The sequence below is a fragment of the Bos indicus x Bos taurus genome, chromosome 21, assembly GCF_003369695.1.
Source record: "Bos indicus x Bos taurus breed Angus x Brahman F1 hybrid chromosome 21, Bos_hybrid_MaternalHap_v2.0, whole genome shotgun sequence".
Classification (NCBI taxonomy): domain Eukaryota; kingdom Metazoa; phylum Chordata; class Mammalia; order Artiodactyla; family Bovidae; genus Bos; species Bos indicus x Bos taurus.
Genome location: NC_040096.1, coordinates 6955945 through 6978223, shown reverse-complemented (window position 1 = coordinate 6978223; position 22279 = coordinate 6955945). Strand labels below are relative to the sequence as shown.

Genomic DNA, 22279 nt, shown 5'->3' with positions numbered 1-22279 from the left:
ACGTGTACATCCTTTCTCTCTTTTGTTATATTTGGAATCTCCCAACTGAAGTGTCATGTTACTAAACTTATTTGCATGTATATAAGTGCTAATTTATGCTTTCTTGGTAACAGTGATGTATTTATAATGTTTTAAGTTGGACAGCACATCTTTAATATCAGGTTCTGGCCTTTCATGTTCATCTCTATGAATATTTGAAATATATAATGTACATATTATACTAGCATATATGTATTACTGTATAAAAATTGAAATTGAAAATGTTCATGGTAAATATTCTCATATAATTGTAAAGAAAGTAACTTAAACCTGCAAATTTATTTTAAGAACTTACCTCCATCTTCTGCTTTTAGTAACTAGTGTTACCTTACCAAATTAAAGTGCGTAAGTTATTAAATTTAATTAGATGAAAATGAAACTAACAGTTTTCTCTTCCTTGTTCTTTATTTACAGCCCGGTTTGCCACCTCAGAATTTCTCAATGTCTGTCACAGTCCCTGTGACCAGCCCCAGTGCTTTGTCTTACACTAACCCAGGGAGTTCACTTGTGTCCCCATCTTTGGCAGCCAGCTCAGCATTAGCAGATACAAGCATGCTCTCTCCACCTCAAGCCACATTACATAGAAATGTATCCCCTGGAGCTCCTCAGAGACCACCCAGTACTGGCAGTGCAGGTATGTACTGATAGTTATTCTTCTGATTCTTTAACTAAAAGAATGAAAAAATTAATTGCTAATATGAACAGTTTCTTATTCTGCTACTCATAATGTTCTTGCTTTGATGAGCAAGAGTCACTACTACATAATTGCCCCCATTTTAAAGTGTTTTTTTTTTTGAAAGTCTGTGGCTCTAGCATTGTACAGGTATTGTGGAACAAATAGAGAACCTTCCTATTTTGGAAAATAAGCTTTCCATATCATGGGGATGCTATACCTAGACAGGCAGAAAATTTATTTAGGATATCATAAAGATTAAAAATTGATTGTGAGCCAGTTGTGTTAAAAAATAAATGGAGAGGTAGAGTCACTTAGAATTAGAGCATTCTCTGCATCCCCCTCCGCCTGATTTGTTCATTAACTCAGAAATTTGAGGTGCATTTACTGCATCTCTGTGTATAATGCAATTATCTCCTGTCCCACTATTCCTAGATTTTATGGCACTCCATTAGCACTGCCCCTAATTCTTGTCAACATGTACTTATTTGGTATTGAGTCACAAGACGGCAGACATGTCCAGAGCTTGATAGATGAGTGCCTATATGTTTGACTACATCATAATGCCTAGTTCAGACTGGACTAGTTTTTATTTTCATGTTTTTTAGGAATGAAGTGAGGGTTACCTCTGGTCAATTCATTCTCATTCAGATAAGGAGAATCAATTCACATTCACTCCTTGCCCTCTCTCCTCTCTCTGTAATGTTGTTAGGTGGGATGTTGAGCACTTCAGACCTCACAGTGCCAAATGGAGCTGGAAGCAGCCCAGTGGGTGAGTGAATTCCTACTGCCTCACTTTGTTGGCATCTGTCTTATCTGAGAGAAAAGGAATACTGTCCCTCAAACAAGGGTTTCTACCAAGTAGAGAGGAAAATATGGGGATAAATGACTAGAGTAGACCATGTCACTTTATGATTTGTTTAGTTATTGCTTTCACTAAGAGTTTTTGATACCCCTGTGTTATTCCTCATACCTTGGCCTTACATTCACTTATTCATTCAATAAATATTTATTGAATGCCTCCTTCATAGCAGACATTGTTCTTTTCTACAGACTAAATTGCCTTAATACAATTTTTACATTAAGACAATTTCTTAAAGAGAAGCTTTCCGTGTCATCTGTCCCTACCAAAGTCAGACTGTTAGCAGACTGCTGTATTTTACAATTATATGAAATGTTTTCAGGGAGATTGCCATAGGAAGAAACAGTGGGCCTAATAGATAGACCCCTAATAGTGGGTCTGTCTCCACGGGATCAGTTTTGATGGTCACATGTGGAGCATTGACGTTTTGTCGTGGTTGCTACCAGATTGGCTCTTTTGCTTTGGAACCCCTCCCAAGATTACTCTCAGTTTAAAATTTTCGTAAATGTGTCTGCCCAGCCATGAAATCCTGGTAAAGATAGATTATGATCTTAACATTACAGAAACATGGCATATATGTCATAGAGTCACAGGAATAACTGTATTATTTTGGGTTACCATCAGATTTAGTTGTATTAGTCTCTTCATGTATGATAATCCCAGTTACCTTCATTTTTATCTGAAAGCAAGGGAAGGAATTCCCTTCTGTTTTTATTTTATTTTATTTTTTTAACTACCTTATTGATTACTCTTAACAGCCATATATGCTATTACTTTGACTATAAGAATAATAGAGTATTATGAATGTATACTTTTTATTTTATTTTTTTTTAATTTTATTTTATTTTTAAACTTGACAATATTGTATTAGTTTTGCCAAATATCGAAATGAATCCACCACAGGTATACCTGTGTTCCCCATCCTGAACCCTCCTCCCTCCTCCCTCCCCATACCCTCCCTCTGGGTCGTCCCAGTGCACCAGCCCCAAGCATCCAGTATCGTGCATCGAACCTGGACTGGCGACTCGTTTCATACATGATATTATACATGTTTCAATGCCATTCTCCCAAATCTCCCCACCCTCTCCCTCTCCCACAGAGTCCATAAGACTGATCTATACATCAGTGTCTCTTTTGCTGTCTCGTACACAGGGTTATTGTTAGCATCTTTCTAAATTCCATATATATGCGTTAGTATACTGTATTGGTGTTTTTCTTTCTGGCTTACTTCACTCTATAATAGGTTCCAGTTTCATCCATCTCATTCGAACTGATTCAAATGTATTCTTTTTAATGGCTGAGTAATACTCCATTGTGTATATGTACCACAGCTTTCTTATCCATTCATCTGCTGATGGGCATCTAGGTTGCTTCCATGTCCTGGCTATTATAAGTAGTGCTGCAATGAACATTGGGGTACACGTGTCTCTTTCCCTTCTGGTTTCCTCAGTGTGTATGCCCAGCAGTGGGACTGCTATTGCATGATCAAAGAGACATCTGAAAACAGATCACTTATAGAAAAATTCCCTATTACATATGTTCAACCCACTTATACCAAAAATGTGAGGAGCTGCTTCCCTTGTGACTCAGCTGGTAAAGAATCCGCCTGCAATGTGGGAGACCCAGGTTCCATCCCTGGGTCGGGAAGATCCCCTAGAGAACAGAAAGGCTACCCACTCCAGTATTCTGGCCTGGAGAATTCCATGGACTGTATAGTCCATGGGGTCGCAAAGAGTCGGACATGACTGAGCAGCTTCTACTTATCTGCCTTAAGAAAATTTTGATGATTGAATAACTTAATTTAAAATGATTAGAAAGAAAGAAAAACAGTATTTAATGAGAGTTAAAAAACATATAGTGACCTAAAGTAGGAATAAATGCCTAATTGTTTCTGCCTCTGTATTAATCTCTGTTTTAATGGACTCAGATAGGACCTGTTGTATGATCTTTTTTAACAGATAATTAAATGTGGAGAAATTCATAAAGGTCTTACCAATTATACATTAGGACTGCTATCCTTGTAACTGTATTTCCTAATATTTATAGTTTATTTCTTTTCAACTCTATTTTAGTTGCTTATATGCCCATATACTCTTTTTATTGGAGAAGGCAATGGCACCCCACTCCAGTACTCTTGCCTGGCAAATCCCATGGACAGAGGAGCCTGGTAGGCTGCAGTTCATGGGGTCGCTAAGAGTCCGACAGGACTGAGTGACTTCACTTTCACTTTTCACTTTTCCTGCATTGGAGAAGGAAATGGCAACCCACTCCAGTGTTCTTGCCTGGAGAATCCCAGGGACGGGGGAGCCTCGTGGGCTGCCATCTGTGGGGTCGCACAGAGTCTGACACGACTGAAGTGACTTAGCAGCAGCATACTCTTTTTATGTTGCATTTTCCTACATGCTTTTAGTCTCCCAACACTATGCATCTTTCTCTCCTCTCTACTTTCCAGCCTGCTTAAGGCTAGAATCAATAATTTCTATTTTGTTTAATATTAATTTTGACTAGTTCTCAGTTTTAATTCCCAAATTACTTTTATTTCATAACTATTTGAAGATTTCTAATGTGTTTTCCCTTTGCCTTTGTTTTTTCCTCTCATCCTTCTGGCTTGATAAACATTGTTCTCCTTCCTACCAAACAAGTCTTTTAATTCTTTTCTTGCTTTGTTTTTGGTTTTTGTACTGTCCATACTTCCCTAAAGCTTTTTCTCTTTTCTTTCTTATCTGCTGCGCAACTATAAATCTAGACTTTGCTGCTCAGTTTTCTGTGTTCCATTTGATGAGTTCAGACTCAGATTTTGTCATCATCTTAATTTGACCTTTTACATATTATCTAATCCTGTTACTTTTATTTCTTTTTTACATTCATGTTTCTTTTGTAAGCTTCCTCCGCTTGTTTCTAGACCCTCAGGTTTGGAGGGTCACATTAGTCACACTGTTCAAATCATGGCACATCATCTCAGCATCTCTCAGTATGCTATTCACTTACCCCTTTATACTTCTATTCCACTCCTGTTCCCTTTCTCCTCCCCCACCCCCAGTCCCCAGTCATAGGCAACTGTTTTAATATGTTTAGTGCTAATAGTGTTAATTAATCATGTTAATGATCATGATTAGTGAACATGAATTTTTTTTAATTTAAAATTTAAGTATTAAGATATTTTAACTGCTTAGTGAGTTACTTGAAAGTCCATTTGTTACTACACAGTAATACAGTATAACCTCAGTCTTATGACACATCAAGATTGAATGTCTTGATTCCTCGCTGGTTCGTACATTATATACCTATTTTACCTGTGCTAGGTGTATTTCTACTTTTTCTACTTGTTTGCTTTATATCCTAAATGATGTTTTTGTTGTAACTGCTTTTTAATATGTACCACCTTAGAATTCATATTCAACTAAGTAGACACATTGCATCACTTAATTCAGATACCAAATGGAAGTTATTATTTTTGTGCATTACTTATAGCATACATATTTCTTGCTGTAAATCACCCCCCACCCCAATAAATGGTCTCTCATAGGTATTGTAGAAGTATTGTTAGTTTTTGTGAAGAAGAGTCAGAAAATGTATTTTAGCCTATTTCAGCAATGATGCCGTTTTCGTTTAGTAGTTTGGAAAAATAGTTTAAACTCAGAGAAGGCAATGGCAACCCACTCCAGTGCTCTTGCCTGGCAAATCCCATGGACGGAGGAGCCTGGTAGGCTACACTCCATGCGGTCGTGAAGAGTCTGACATGACTGAGCGACTTCACTTTCACTTTTCACTTTCATGCATTGGAGAAGGAAATGGCAACCCACTCCAGTGTTCTTGCCTGGAGAATCCCAGGGACGGGGGAGCCTGGTGGGCTGCCGTCTATGGGGTCGCACAGAGTCAGACACGACTGAAGCGACTTAGTAGTAGTAGTAGTAGTAGTAGTTTAAACTCAATTTTATCCCTGAAATCTTTTTTAATATAAAGATTAAACATTTTAAATTCCAAGAGAAATTAAGAAGAAAATTATTAAAAATTGTGGATATGATTTCTCATCTACATTTTTCAAAGTATGTTTCTTGGAACTACATGAAAAGAATTACTTACCTATATGAGTGGCAAACCTTGTACCAAGTAAAACTAAGCAGGTTTCTTTACTGTAGGACATCTCAGAGCCTTTACAATGCTAACCTGTTTAGCATTTTTACTAATACTTTAAACTGTGGTTATTCAAAGTGATATTACAGTAGAACCCTCCCCCCCTTTTTTTCCTAATGAAAAATCATCTTGTAGGATTCAGTTCAGTTCAGTCACTCAGTCGTGTCCAACTCTTTGCAACCCCATGGACTGCAGCACGCCAGGCTTCCCTGTCCATCACCAGCTCCCAGAGCCTACTAAAACTCATGTCCATCCAGTCGGTGATGCCATCCAACTGTCTCATCCTGTGTCATCTCCTCCTCCTGCCTTCAATCTTTCCGAGCATCAGGGTCTTTTCCTATGAGTCACTTTTTCGAATCAGGTGGTCAAAGTATTTGAGTTTTAGCTTCAGCATCAGTCCTTGCAATGAATATTCAGGACTGGTTTCCTTTAGGATGGACTGGCTGGATCTCCTTGCAGTCCAGGGGACTCTCAAGAGTCTTCTCCAACACCACAATTCAAAAGCATCAATTCTTCGGTGTTCAGCTTTCTTTATCATCCAAGTCTGACTTCTATACATGACTACCTGGAAAAACCGTAGCTTTGATTAGACGGACCTTTGTTGGCAAAGTAATATCTCTGGTTTTTAATATGCTGTGTAGGTTGGTTATAGCTTTTCTTCCAGGGAGCAAGCGTCTTTTAATTTCATGGCTGCAGTCACCATCTGCGGTGATTTTGGAGCCCCCCAAAACAAAGTCAGCCACTGTTTCCACTGTTTCCCCATCCATTTGCCATGAAGTGATGGGACCAGATGCCATGACCTTAGTTTTCTGAATGTTGAGCTTTAAGCCAACTTTTTCACTCTCCTCTTTCACTTTCATCAAGAGACTCTTTAGTTCTTCACTTTCTGCCATAAGGGTGGTGTCATCTGCATATCTGAGGTTATTGATATTTCTCCCAGCAATCTGGATTCCAACTTGTGCTTCATCCAGCCCAGCATTTCTCATGATGTACTCTGCATATAAGTTAAAGAAGCAGGGTGCCAGTATACAGCCTTGCTGCTGCTGCTGCTAAGTCGCTTCAGTTATGTCCAACTCTGTGTGACTCCATAGATGGCAGCCCACCAGGCTGCCCTGTCCCTGGGATTCTCCAGACAAGAACACTGGAGTGGGTTGCCATTTCCTTCTCCAAGGCATGAAAGTGAAAAGTGAAACTGAAGTCGCTCAGTTGTGTCTGACTCGTAGCAACCCCATGGACTTCAGCATACTAGGCTCCTCCATCCATGGGATTTTCTAGGCAAGAGTACTGGAGTGGCTTGCCATTGCCTTCTCCAATACAGCCTTGACATACTTCTTTTCCTATTTGGAACCAGTCTGTTGTTCCATGTCCAGTTCTAACTGTTGCTTCTTGACCTGCATACAGATTCCTCCAGAGGCAGGTCAGGTGGTCTGGTATTTCCATCTCTTCAGGAATATCACTGTTGTCATCTACACAGTCAAAGTCTTTTGTGTAGTCAATGAAGCAGAAGTAGATTTTTTTGTTTGGAGTTTCCTTGCTTTTTCTATGATCCAGAGGATGTTAGCAATTTGATCTCTGGTTCCTCTACCTTTTCTAAACTCAGCTTACACATCTGGAAGTTCTCTGTTCATGTACTGTTGAAGCCTAGCTTGAATTTTGAGCATAATCTCGCTGGCATTTGAAATGAGTGCAATTATACGGTAATTTGAGCATTCTTTGCCTTTCTTGGGGATTGGAATGAAAGCTGACGTTTTCCAGTCCTGTGGAACTGCTGAGTTTTCCACATTTGCTGGCATACTGAGTGCAGCACTTTAACAGCATCATCTTTTAGGATTTGAAATAACTCAGCTGGAATTCCATCACCTCCACCAGCTTTGTTTGTAGTAATCCTTCTTAAGGCCCACTTGACTTCACACTCCAGGATGTCCGGCTCTAGGTGAGTGATCATGTCATTGTGGTTACCTTAGTCATTAAGAGCTTTTTTGTATCATTCTGTGTATTTTTGCTACCTCTTGTTAATCCCTTCTGTTAGGTCCTTGTCGTTTTTGTCCTTTATTGTGCCTATCTTGCATGAAATATTCCTTGGTATCTCTGATTTTCTTAAAAGAGATCTAGTCTTTTAGACAATTCTACTGTTTTCCTCTATTTCTTTGCATTGTTCACTTAAGAAGACTTTCTTATCTCTTCTTGCTATTCTCTGGAACTCTGCATTCAGTTGGGTATATCTTTCCCTTTCTCCATTGTCTTTTGCTGCTCTTCTTTTCTTTCTCTTCTTTTCTTAGCTCCCAGACAACCACTTTGCCATCTTGTATTTCTTTTTCTTGGGGATGGTTTTGGTCATGACCTCCTGTACAGTGTTACAAACCTCTGTCAATAGTTCTTCAGGCACTCTGTGTACCAATTCTAATCCCTTGAATCTGTTCATCACCTCCACTGTATAACGATTTGATTTAAGTCATACCTGAGTGGACTAGTTGTTTTTCCTACTTTCTTCAGCTTGAGCCTGAATTTTCCAATAAGGAGCTGATGATCTGAGCCAGAGTCAGCTCCAGGTTTTGTTTTTTGCTGACTGTCTAGAGCTTCTCCATCTTCTGTAAAGAATATAATCAACCTGATTTTTATATTGACCATCTGGTAATGTCCATGTGTAGAGTCATCTCTTGTGTTTTGGAAGAGGGTGTTTGTTATGACCAGTGTGTTCTCTCGGCAAAATTCTGTTAGGTTTTGCTCGGCTTCATTTTGTACTCCAAGGCCAAATTTGCCTGTTCCTCCAGGTATCGAGGTCCCCTATGAAGAAAAGGACATTTTTGTTGTGTTTGTTGTTAATTCTAGGAGGTCTTGTGGGTCTTTATAGAATTGTTCAACTTCATCTTTGACATTAGTGATTGGAGCATAGACTTGGATTACTGTGATATTGAGTGGTTTGCCTTGGAAACGAACTGAGATCATTATGTCATTTTGGGTACCTGTAGAATAATAATAAAAAGAATAAAACACCCTCCCAGACCTTATTATTTCTGCTTGACATACAAGCAAATTACTAACTAAAAGCACAGTTAGGAGCAATACAAGATAAATGAAAGCCTGCATTAAAAATGGACAATAGAACCAACTTCTTAGAAACTCCAGGGTTTGGGATTATTAGGCACAAACTTTGACTTTAACGTAGCAGTGTTTATTGTGTCAAAGAAATAAAAAGATTAAGAATTTTGTCCAGAGAACTGGCATCTTTAAAAATGAACATTTATAACTAAAAATATAATAGTGTTTAAAACTTATTAAGTGGGTTTTGTAAGAGATTTAGTCAAAGCAAAAGGGAGAATTGGTGAATTAAAAGATAAGACAGGAACAGTATTCAGAATTTTTGAGATTAAAGGATGGATAATTCAAAAGAAGATTAAGACCTACAAGGTACAGCGAGAAGTTATAACATAGTTAAAATTGGAGTCTCAGTAGGCAAAAAGAGAGAAAATTGGCCAGAAGCAGTATTTGAACAGATAATCACTGAGAGTTTTCCAAACCTGACAAACACATCAAGCCACAGATTCCAGAAGGCTTATAAAACCCATGTGGGATGCAGGTAAAGTTGTGCTTTAAGAGAAATCTGTCTTTTAAAACAGAAGGCTGGAAAACCCTGAGCTAAATAAGCCTGTATCTCTGTAGGAATAAACAAGTTAAAGAAAATTAGAAGTAAGTTATAAAGATAAGAGCAGAAGTTATTGAAATGTTATATTTGTATCAATGTTCAATTCAAAATATATTCTAATTTCTATTTTCTGATTTCCATTATAACTTCTTTTTTGATCTATAGTTATTTAGAAGTCAATTTCCTAATTCCAAATGCATGGTGTTTTGTAGTTATCTTCAGGTATCGTTTTCTAGCTCAACTGTTTTATTACCAGAGTACTTAACTCCATATGATTAAATTCTCTGAAATTTGTATACTTGTGTGTGTGGCTCAGCATGTGGTCACATTTGGTTCTTTGCACACAAAATGACATTTTTTGTTTTTATACAAAAAGAATGTAAACATTGAAAAGAATATTCTATACTGTAAGCAGAGATTGTACATTCTACTTGTTTTAACCAAATGTTTTATACTTAAATACGATAACTTATTGTATTCGTCCACATTTAGAGACTTTGATAGACCAGTTCCAGGTAGTTTCACTTTATCTTTAAACTGCCATCAGTTTTACTGATCCTGTCATTTTCAAATGCATAATACATTTTCAGGTGAACCCCCCATTTGCCTTAATCTTATTTTAACTTTTTTGGAGTCTTCTGTCTGTTTCTAAAAGCTGGAAGGCTTCAGGCCCATGTCCTATTGAAAGCAGAAGTATCCTTGAACTTTTTAAGTGTTGATTAAACTCTAAATATTCATTGAAAGGACTGATGCTGAAGCTGAAGCTCTGATACTTTGGCCATCTGATGGTGAAGAGCCAATTCATTGAAAAAGACCCTGATGCAGGAAAAGATTGAGGGCAAGAGGAGAAGCAGGTGGCAGAGGAATGAGATGGTCGGATGGCATCACGGACTCAATGGACATGAGTTTGAGCAAACTCGAGGTCGAGGAGATAGTGAAGGACAGGAAAGCCTGGCGTGCTGCAGTCCATGGGGTCACTAAGAGTGGGATATCACTTAGCGACTGAACAACAAAACTCAGGATAAGGAGAGACTTGCTAAATAGGAAACCAGAGAAAGCCTAACCGTAAAGAAAAGATTGATCAGCTTGCCTGTGTTAAAATTTGGAACCTTTGTTCATCAAGATACCATAAAGAGAATGAAAAGGCAATAAAGAGTCAGAGAATATATGTGGCGTACATATAAAACAGAACTTTTTATGAAGAATACTTAGAAATTATAAAGAAAAGGAAAATTTAGTTTTAAAAATGTGCATGAAAACAGACATTTCAAAAAAGAAAAAAACTATCCAAGTGTCTAATAAACATGTGAAAAGAAGCTTGTGATTCAGTAATCAAGGAAATGCAAAATTAAAACCACAGGATAGCATTGGGTACCTACCAAAGCAGCTAAAGCAAACTAGATAATACCAAGTGTTAACAAGAGTATGGAAAAGCCCAAACTCTTATACACTGATGATGGTAGTGCTAATTGGTGTGATCATTTTGACATTATCTACTAAGGCAAATGTGTTTATTCCATGACCCAGCATTTTCACTCATGCTTAAATACTAGAGAAGTGCATATTTGCATCATGAGCACCAAGAGATATGTAAAAGAATATGCATGTCATTATTCATTACAGCCAGCATCTAGAAAGAATCCAGATTTCTGTCCACAGTAGAGTAGATGAGTATATGATAGTATCTTTACATGAAGTAACGCTATACTTCAGTGAATATGAAGGAACTGTAGCAGTAATCAAACTAGCAGTATTCTTTGGGGTTCTAACAATGTTCTCTTTCTTGGTCTGCTAATGGTTTCATGGTTCATATGATAAATCCTTGCTCCTCTAAGTTTTTGTTTCATAAAATTTTCTGTATATGTATTAAAAGTTTTAGAAATACACTTTGCTGTTAAAAATAATTATAATCACGTATGTTGAGATACTTAAAACTATAAGAGAATGTAATTGTATAGTAGTATACTATTAATTGTATTGTATTATATACTATTAATTGTATTGTATAATAGTTATACTGTTAATTCTGAAATTTAGAGAGAAAAACAGTTCACACATTCACACTCAACAAAGATTTGGCGGCCTTTTGAGACTGGGCGTTACTGTCTGCATGTGGCAGCTGATAGGCAGGTTAATCTTAAAATCATGAAGTGAGTCAGAATAAAGACAAGCCAACAACAGCCAAGGTCGGCAAAGTGGAAAGCTGTAAAGACTGTGGCCCCTCCATGTTGAGCTCTGAAGGCACTGAGCCTGCAGCCCCAAGCCATCTTATGTGAGAGAATAAATTGTTTTCATTCTTAAGAGAAAAAGGAAATAGGAAATAGAGACACAGGCATAGAGAACAAATATGTGGATGCCAAGGGAGAAGCGGTTTGACTTGGGATTAACACATATACGCTGTTGATACTGTTTATAAAATGGAACACTAATGAGAACATACTCTACAGCACAGGAACTGTACTTAATGTACCGTGGTGACCTGAAGGGGAAGGAAATCTAAAAAGGAGGGAATTATATGTATAGCTGATTCATTTTGCTCTACAGTAGAAACTAACACATTGTAAAGCAACTAAAGTCCAATAAAAATGTAAAAGAGAAGAAGATAAAGTACAAGCCACATCTAATATTTGATAAATGGATAAACATTTAATGTACTTAAATGTGCAATGCAGAAAAGAAACCCAACTAGTATTTTTAAAATTGAAAAGAATGTTCATTGTTGATAATAATCATAAATTCAAATAAAAATGAAACAAAAAATCCCCACCTAGTAATTGCCAACTATTGCCACTTTTTATTGTGACATGAAAAGCTGATGAAGGTGGGTAAAGCTGATGATCTGTTATGTGTTTGTAGTATTGCAAATTAGTAGCAGTCATTTTGGAAAGTTATTGACAATATATTTCAGTAGTCATAAAAACACCTGTTTTCCTCTAAGATGTGTAAGAAATGTGTAAGTTATTACATTTCTAAGAATCTATCCTAAAGAAATCAATCAGATTATGCAAAGGTTCCTTGCAACTTTATTTCTAGTAGGGAATAACAAGAAAATATAAACATATTCAACATATGAAAATTAAGTAAATTAAAATTTTCAACTTAATTCCTTTTTAGTTGTGATTTAAAACTATGCCAAAAATATATACATGGAAAGGAGAAGAAACCTAAAATGATTATAATAGTTAGAGTAGTGGGAATGTGTTTTCCCTCCTTTTTTCTAGTTTTTGAACTTTGTTGTTCTTGTTGAGTCGCTGAGTCCTGTCCAACTCTTTGCAACCCCATGAACTGCAGCACACCACCCTTCCTTGTCTTTCACTATCTACCAGAGTTTGCCAAAAGTCATGTCCATTGAGTCAGTGATGCCATCCAACCATCTCATCATCTGTTTCCTCTTCTCCTATTGTCCTCAGTCTTTCCTAGCATCAGGATCTTTCCAATGAGTCAGCTCTTTGCATCAGGTACCAAAGTATTGGAGTTTCAGTATCACCGCCAGTCCTTCCAGTCAATGTTCAGTGTTGATTTCCTTTAGGATTGACTGGTTTGATCTCCTTGCAGTCCAAGGGCAGATTCGCAAGAGTCTTCTCCAACACCACAATTCAAAAGCATCAATTCCTTGGCACTCAGCCTTCTTTATGGTCCACCTGTACATGACTACTGGAAAAACCATAGCTTTAACTGTATGGACCTTTGTCAGCAAAGTGATGTCTCTGCGTTTCAATATGCTGTTGTCTAGGTTTATCATAGCTTTTCTTCAAAGAAACAAGTGTCTTTTAATTTCATGACTGCAGTTACCATCCACAGTGATTTTGGAGCCCAAGAAAATAAAATCTTGTCATATCTATTTGCCATGAAGTGATGGGACTGGATGCCATCTTAGTTTTTTGAATGTTGAGTTTTAAGCCAACTTTTTCACTAGGCTCTTTAGTTCCTCTTCAGTTTGTGCCTTTAACGTGGTATCTGCCTATCTGAAGTTGTTGATATTTCTCCCAGCAATCTTGATTCCAGCTTGTGAGTCTTCCATCTGGTGGCATTTCACATGATGTACTCTGCATATAAGTTAAATAAGCAGGGTGACAAAACGCAGCCTTGACAATATGGTACCTCTTCAGTCATAAAATTATTATAGTAAATTAGAGCATTCATTTGTTTTTTTTCTTATAAAATGATTTTGTGAGTATATTATATATGTTGTTGTCCAAATAAAACCTGCTGGTTTTGCACGTATTATAAATTGTATACATTTATCATGGAGGCAATCTGCTTATTGAGTATGGTTTACTAAGTAAATTTCTCTAGAGAGAATTTTCATTTAATACTCAGGTAATGCTGTAATTCAGATGATTTGGGGAACTCTTTAACTTTGGGCCTATGTTCAAAGATCAAGCAAAGTAAAATCACCAAAATCCAGCAATTTCACTTTTCTAAAACATGTAGAGAAAGAGAAAAAAATATACAGGAGTAGAATGAGCTCAGTGAGATCTTGGAGTTGATAGGGTTGAGTGAAGGTAATAAGGATTTGCATTACAACAGAGTCAGTGACACTTAAAAAGAAGAGATAGGTAAGGAGAAAGGGATTATAAAGAAAGACTAGCAAAGCTTGATAGCTCTATGAAAGTGAGGATGGGCAGGATGGAGGAAACAGTAGAACAGTCATTTAAAACAGGTTGAGTTTGAAATGACAGCAGCATATCTGGGGGAAACTTCCCACCACATGGTTGTGTGTAGCCTGGAAATTAGGAGACACAAAGCAGAAATACAGATTTAAGAGTCATTTTGAGGCAGAAGTTGAACCCATGGGGATGCATGAAGTCTCTAAAAGAGAAGGAGAATGTAGCCTTTCAGGGACTGTGCACTCAGAAGAGGTTTAGAGGAAATACAGAAGAACCTGAATCTCATGATTTTCTGTTTTAGATCCTAAGTGTTTAATGGACAGAATCCATGTTCTTCATCATATAGGAATTTTCATTGAATCAAGTAAATAAGTCATCAGTGATTTTAAAACCCATGGTCTTTTTAAATTTTAGAAACTTAATTTCTTTATACAAATGACATAATTTTATAGATGTAAATATATTTTCATTTATTTACTTTTTTATTGAGTAATCTGCTGAAAGTTTAATTTTATGAAAAACTTGTCAACTATGACAGAGTTAATTATTAACCTTGCTTTGGATGAATTTTTCAGAATCCTTGGAGATTTTCAAAATCCTTTCCATGTCAGTTCAACTTCTCAGATAGATTCATAGTAATAAGCCCTAGAAGAGTAGAATTAAGAACATGGGAGTGCTTTCTAGCCACTTCAGTGCAGTATTTGAGCTGATAAGCTATTCTGAAATAGGAGCCAGATTGATACAATTGAATGACTTGCTTTAGAGCTATAGGACCATAATTAAGATTAACTTTGTCAACTTTCTAGAGGTATAGTATTCAGTGCTAAGCATTTTTGTCACAGTGGTATCAAGGCATAAGCTATCATAAAGCCTGAAAACACATTTTAATAAAAGTCACATTATATTGGGTTTATTCATTTAGAGTCAGTACTTTATTCCTAAATTTTTAAGCTGTGACAAGATGAGTTATATACTTAAAAGTATATACTTCAAAAGTCTGTCCCAACAATATCTTCTTTTTGGTCATAAAAAATGAATTGGAAGTAAGGTGGCATACGTTAGGTAGTATATCACTATACTCCACAAAATAACGAATGGTACATCTGTTTCAGTCTGGCAAGTTACCAAATGCTTTTTACATCATCTTGTAATCATCCGCTATAGACTCCGACTTCACACTCAGAAATACTGTGCTTTTAGGTCCCCTTTCATTCTTGTAATTTAATTCTCATGGGTTGCTCTGGTACCATATCTAACTGAAAAACATCATAGATTCCTCAGGGAAAAAGTTAATATTTCTTGATAATGCATTTTTCTAAATTATACCTTTGCATCATTTTATAATGTATTTGAGAGGAAATACTGCTTTATCCTTCAGGTTTGAGTGCAAATCAAGTAAATAAGAATCTTCTATATATTATCAGAGAAATTAAGAACACACGTTCATGTTTGTTTTTAAGAGAAATATTTTTAATCTGTACTTATTAATCTCCGTCTTCCATTCTGTTGGTTTCTATTAAACCTTCCTGCTTTTGCATAAAATTATTATTTGATGAACATTTTATATCCAGTTGACTTGCTTAGCAGTTCAGTTCAGTCAGTCAGCTGTGTCCGACTCTTTGTGACCCCATGGACTGCAGCACGCCAAAGTTCCCTGTCCATCACCAACTCCCAGAGCTTGCTCAAACTCATGTCCATCAAGTCATTGATGCCATCCAACCATCTTATCCTCTGTCATCCCCTTCTCTTCCTGCCTTCAGTCTTTCCCAGCATCAGGGTCTTTTCCAATGAGTCAGTTCTTCACATCAGGTGGCCAGAGTATTGGAGTTTCAACTTCAGCTCTGTCCTTCCAATAAATATTCAGGACTGATTTCCTTTAGGATTGATCTCCTTTCAGTCCAAGGGACTCTCAAGGGTCTTCTCCAACCCCACAGTTCAAAAGTGTCAATTCTTTAGTGCTTAGCTTCCTTAATGGTCCAACTCTCACATTCATCCATACATGACTAATAGAAAAACCATAGCTTTGACTAGATGGACCTTTGTAGGCAAAATAACGTCTCTGCTTTTTAATATGCTGTCTAGTTTGGTCATAGCTTTTCTTCCAAGGAGCAAGCGTCTTAATTTCATGGCTGCAGTAACCATCTGCAGTGATTTTGAAGTCTCTCACTGTTTCCATTGTTTCCCCATCTGTTTACCATGAAGTGATGGGACCAGATGCCATGATCTTAGTTTTCTGAATGTTGAGTTTTAAGCCAGCTTTTTCACTCTCCTCTTTCACTTTCATCAAGAGGCTCTTTAATTCTTCTTCACTTTTACCATAAGGGTGCTGTCATATACGTATCTGAGGTTGTTGATATTTCTCCCAGAAATCTTGACTTCAGCTTGTGCTGAATTCATCCAGCCTGGCATTTCGCATGATATACTTGGCATATAAGTTAAATAAGCAGTGTGACAATATATAGCTTTGTTGTACTCCTTTCCTGATTTGGAACCAGTCTGTTATTCCATGTCCAGTTCTAACTGTTGCTTCTTAATCTACGTACAGATTTCTCAGGAGGCAGGTAAGGTGATGTGGCATTCCCATCTCTTAAAGAATTTTCCACAGTTTGTCATGATCCACACAGTCAAAGGCTTTTGCATAGTCAGTAAAGCAGAAGGAAATGTTTTTCTGGAACTCTCTTGCTTTTTCATTTATCCAGCAGATGTTGTCAATTTGATCTCTGGTTCCTCTGCCCTTTCTAAATCCAGGTTAAACATCTGGAAGTTCACAGTTAATGTACTGTTGAAGTCTACTTGGAGAATTTTGAGCATTACTTTGCTAGCATGTGAGAGGAGTGCAGTTGTGCAGTAGTTTGAACATTCTTTGGCATTGCCTTTCTTTGGGATTGGAATGAAAACTGACCTCTTCCAGTCCTGTGGCCACTGCTGAGTTTTCCAAATTTGCTGGCATATTGAGTGTCGGACTTTAACAGCATCATCTTTTAGTATTTGAAATAGCTCAACTGGAATTCCATCACCACTGCTAGCTTTGTTCATAGTGATGCTTCCTAAGGCCCGCTTGACTTCACATTCCAGGATGTCTGGCTCTAGGTAAGTGATCACACTGTCATGGTTATTTGGGTCATGAAGATCTTTTGTGTACAGTTCTGTGTATTCTTGCCACCTCTTCTTAATATCTTCTGCTTCTGTTAGGTCCATACTGTTTCTGTCCTTTATCGAGCCAATCTTTGCATGAAATATTCCCTTGATCTCTGATTTTCTTGAAGAGATCTCTAGTCTTTCCCATTCTGTTGTTTTCCTCTATTTTTCTAATTCTTAAGGAAAGCTAAAAAGTAGGAATTAGATGATTAAATTTATAGTAATCACAAATACTTAATGAAGACCTGAGTGGCAGCTAAAGAAATAGAACAGCACTAGGTAGAGCTGTAAAGAAGAACTACTTGGTGAAAATAAGGCTTTAGAGCTGAGTGCTAAATAAGCTTCAGTTAAGGAGATGCTCTGAACCTAGTAGGAATGCCCTTGTTTTCTTGTGAGAATGAATGAATAGGTTGGTCTCAGGCATCTTCTTATATCTCCCATCATCTTGGTCCCTCAGTCAGAGAGACCCTTTTAGGAACATCTTGTGTTTCAAGTTTCTCTGAGCAGGTCCAAGTAGTAAGGCTGGAAACCAGTGGTATTAAGTCTTAATGTATTTCAGACTAGGTTGACTTTTTTTTTTTTTTTGCTTATTCCAAGATAAGATGGTTATGAGTAGTATTATAAGATTCACTTGAAACCTGGGGCTGAGGAAAATACATTTGTACCAAAGTATTTTAATGACTCGTTTCATGTAAAGAATGAATTCTCTTTTTTCCAGGGAATGGATTTGTAAACTCAAGAGCTTCTCCAAATTTGATCGGAACTACTGGTGCAAATAGTTTAGGCAAAGTTATGCCTACGAAGTCTCCCCCTCCTCCAGGTGGTGGCAGTCTTGGAATGAACAGTCGAAAACCAGATCTTCGAGTTGTCATCCCCCCTTCCAGCAAGGGCATGATGCCTCCACTGGTACGTTAAACCTTTCATTCTTTAAAACATGGATTTTATACAGAGTATATGTTTTCCTTTGGAATTTTCTATACTTCCATGGGATCTAGACCTTTTCCTAAAGAGTATTTCTATTGGAAATTAGCATTTGAAGAGACAAGTCTATTTTAAATATACAGAAACAGATTATGAAAAAAACGGAGATAAACCTACTTAATGGTTTTTAAATTAAAGCTAAATATGGAGAAGTTATTATGTTAATTTTCATTTACTGGACTGAAATCTTTACTTAGAGATCTCATCCTCAATTTGATAAATTAAACTTGACTTAAGTACTTCTCTGTGCTTTTGCGTAGTTTCAGTATCTTTAGCATATTCTTTTCTGTAATAAAAACTCTATTAGAAAGTTCTACATACAAAGAGAACTATTATAGAATAGGAAAGAATGTGTAAAAACTTCTGCTAATAAGTTTTTTTGTTTACTCCTTCTCAAATAACCTTCCCATTTAATTCTATAAAGAATATAGGTCTTCCCACTCTATTCCTTAACAATGTTCCAGCCTCGTTTGCTTTTGTATCCTGGGTCTATGAAGAAGGGGAGAATGTTTATCACCTTAGCTTTCTACAGAAAAAGTTATATATGCAAGTTTTATCTGTCTGACTTCAAATAATCAATGTGATGTACCAGGTGGTCTTTCTACTATGCAGCTGCTGAACTTGCCATTTGATAGATTTTTAAGTAAAAGCAGTGCTATCAAGGTTTAGATAATTATTCTACACTGTATAATACTTTATGGATTCCCAGACTTCTTTATGTGCATTGTATCATTTGAAGCTCCAACTGTGATCTTCGCTAGGTAAGATAAGGAGACCAAGGGAAAGGTCAGTACTGGTCCAACATAGTACAAAAGAGAGCCAAAACTGAAACTCATTAAGTCAAAAAGCAAAGTGCTTTTTCATTCAGAGATATAGAAAACTGAAAATTTGTTCCCAGCCTTACACTAAAAAATGTTGGACAAGCAAGTTCATAGTTTTTCTTGAACACGTTGTAGTATTGAGATTTCAGGGCACTCAGCTGGCCCAGACTCTGGGGAGGGACAGATACTGCAGGGAGAGAACATTGGAGCACGAACTTATCTGGGCAAGACACAGATAATAAATTAAGCTAGGGTGATTGGTGAATTTCTGGAGACCAAGTGTTCACTGGCAGAGCTCTGTAAAACCTCTGGGATAGCGATATAGGGCAAGTCTTATTCTCTCTTGCAGAAAAAATTGGGAATGTTCTGAAAAAAATCTCCTTTTTGGTATACAGCTGGGATAGGGGAAGAGCCACCATTACAGTATGGGCAAAAAGTTTTCTCTGGGTACTTCTATTTCACTCCTATGGAGTAGGAGTCTTAATCTATGAAGAGATGAACAACACAAATGGTCACCCTTAGGGGACTGGTGAATTCCCACTGTACTGGGGCAATGGGAAAGGGAAGCTCTCTCAGCCTGTGGTGAAGAAGAAGGAACAGTGCCATATCATGGCAGAATTTCTGAGAAGGCTGCAGCCTGATGCATAACACAAAGGAGAAGGCTTAAAACTGAGAATGTAGCAGTTTTCTTTGGGGAAAAAACAAGCAAAAAAACCTCTAGTAAACCTGTCTCCCACTGCCTCCAGAGGCATTTGAGGCCTGTGGTAACTATATTGAGGGTAACAATACCAGCAACGAAACACAAACTCAGCCTAGTTCTTAATTAAATTAACTCAGACTCTGCACTAAAGGCCTGGCAGGAGGAAGACCTGTAGGTCTACTGTAAGTAAAAATCACCCAAACTGAAATATAAACAGAAGTTGTTGCTGTTCTCAGTCATGTCTGACTCTTTTCCACCCCATGGACTGCAGCACACCAGGGTTTCCTGTCCTTCACCATCTCATGGAATTTGCACAAACTCATGTCCATTGAGCTGGTGATGCCATCCAGCCGTCTCATCCTCTGTTTCCCACTTTTCTTCCTGCCCTCAATCTTTCCCACCATCAGGGTTTTTTCTAATGAGTTGGGTCTTCGCATCAGGTGGCCAAAGTATTGGAGCTTCAGCATCAGTCCTTCCAGTGAATATTCAGGGTTCATTTCCTTTAGGATTGACTGGTTTGATCTGTTTGCTGTCCAGGGGACTCTCAAGAGTCTATTCTAGCAGCACAGGTCAAAAGCATCAATTCCTTGGTGCTCAGCCTTCTTTATGGTCCAACTCTCACCCCCACGCATGACTACTGGAAAAACCATAGCTTTGACTAGACGAACCTTTGTCAGCAAAGTGATATCTCTGCTTTTTAATATGCTGTCTAGGTTTGTCATGGCTTTTCTTCAAGGAATAAGCATATTTTAATTTCATGGCTGCAGTCACTGTCCACAGTGATTTTGGAGCCCAAGAAAATAAAATCTGTCACTGTTTGCATTTTCCCCCATCTATTTGCTATGAAGTGATGGGACTGGATGCCATGATCTTCATTTTTTGAATGTTGAGTTTTAAGCCAACTTTTTCACTCTCCTCTTTCACCTTCATTGAGAAGCTGTTTAGTTCCTCTTCACTTCTGCCATTAGGGTTGTATCATCTACATATCTGAGTATATTTATTTTCTCCCAGCAATCTTGATTCCAACTTGAGCTTCATCCAGCCTGTCATTTCACATGATGTACTCTGTGTGTAAATTAAATAAGCAGGGTGACAATATACAGCCTTGACGTACTCCTTTCCCAATTTGGAACCAGTCTGTTGTACCATGTCCAGTTCTAACTGTTGCTTCCTGACCTGCATACAGATTTCTCAGGAGGCAGATAAGGTGGTGGGGTATTTGCATCTCTTTAAGAATTTTCTAGTTTGTTTTGATCCACAGAGTCAAAGGCTTTAGCGTAGTCAAGGAAGCAGAAGTAGATGTTTTTCTGGAATTCCGTTGCTTTCTCTATGATCCAACGGATGTTGGCAGTTTGATCTCTGGTTCCTCTGCCTTTTCTAAATCCAGTTTGTACATCTGAGGGTTTTCTCGATTCATGTACTGTTGAAGCCGTGAATCTTCTTTTTGTACAGTTCTTCTGTGTATTCTTGCCACCTCTTTTTAATCTCTTCTGCTTCTGTTAGGGCCGTACTGTTTCTGTCCTTTAATGTACCCATCTTGCATGAAGTATTCCTTGGTATCTTTTAGTTTTCTTGAAGAGATCTCTAGTCTTTCCCATTCTGTTGTTTTCCTCTATTTCGTTGCATTGTTCACTTAAGGCTTTCTTATCTCTCCTTGCTATTCTTTGGAACTCTGCATTTAGATGGGTATATCTTTCCTTTTCTCCTTTGCCTTTCGCTTCTCTTCTTTCCTCAGCTATATGTAAGGCCTCTTCAGACAACCATTTTGCTTTGTTTTATTTCTTTTTCTTGGGGATGGTTTTAGTCACTGCCTCCTGTACAGTGTTATAAAAATCCATCCACAGAATTACCCAAACTGAAATGTAAAGAGAAGAGTCAAAAGAAAACAAAAAACAAAGCAATACCTCCTTTCAACCTAGAATTCTGTACCCAGCAAAAATATCTTTCAAGATATGAAAAAGAAATAAAAACTTGCTCAACAAAAATGTGGGAATTTATTGCCAAGAGACATACATACTCTACAAAAAATATTAAAGGATGTCCTTTGGAAGAAGGAATATGCTACCAGAAAATTTTGGGGTCTGTACAATAAATAAAAATAAAGAATGGAAATGGAATAAATGAAGATTAAAAATAAAGTTAATTTTGTCTTCCATTTTATAAATTTCAATTTTAGAACAGTTTTAAATTTATATAAAGATTGCAAAGATAGTACAGAAAGTTCCCATATGCTTCACACTCAGTTTCTCCTGTTACTAACAGATTAATATTACAACTAATGAGTCAATGTTGATAAATTGTTATAAAGTCCATTTATACATTGTTTTAAACTAAGAGTATTCACATACTCTTAGTTTTTAACCTTATGTCTTTTTCTGTTCTGGAATCTAATCCAGGATACCATATTGAATAGTAGTGTGTCTAGTAGTAGTAGACATAGTAGTCATGTCTTTTTAGGCTCTTCTTGTCTTTGAAATTTATCTGAGACTTTACTTACTTTAGTGACCTTGACAATTCTGAGGAGTACTGGTCAGATATGCTGTAGAATGTTCCTCAGTTGGAGTGTTTCTGATGTTTTCCTCATGGTTAGGCTGGTGTTACACATTTGAGGGAGGAAGGTCATGGAACTAATGTGCCCTCTTCATCACATTATATCAAGGGTACATACTATTTCCATG

At 37.3% G+C, this 22279-nt stretch overlaps 1 protein-coding gene across 9 annotated transcripts in view; it reads left to right on the top strand.

Annotated features, from left to right (window-relative positions):
• Nucleotides 1–22279, top strand: part of MEF2A (myocyte enhancer factor 2A) — a 179935-nt gene that overhangs the window by 135481 nt on the left and 22175 nt on the right. For all 9 annotated transcript variants that reach the window (XM_027521842.1, XM_027521841.1, XM_027521839.1 and 6 more), the window contains 3 exons: nt 454–673; nt 1425–1484; nt 17818–18005. In XM_027521842.1, coding sequence (XP_027377643.1) covers nt 454–673; nt 1425–1484; nt 17818–18005 — 468 coding nt within the window. The remainder of the gene's footprint in view (nt 1–453; nt 674–1424; nt 1485–17817; nt 18006–22279) is intronic.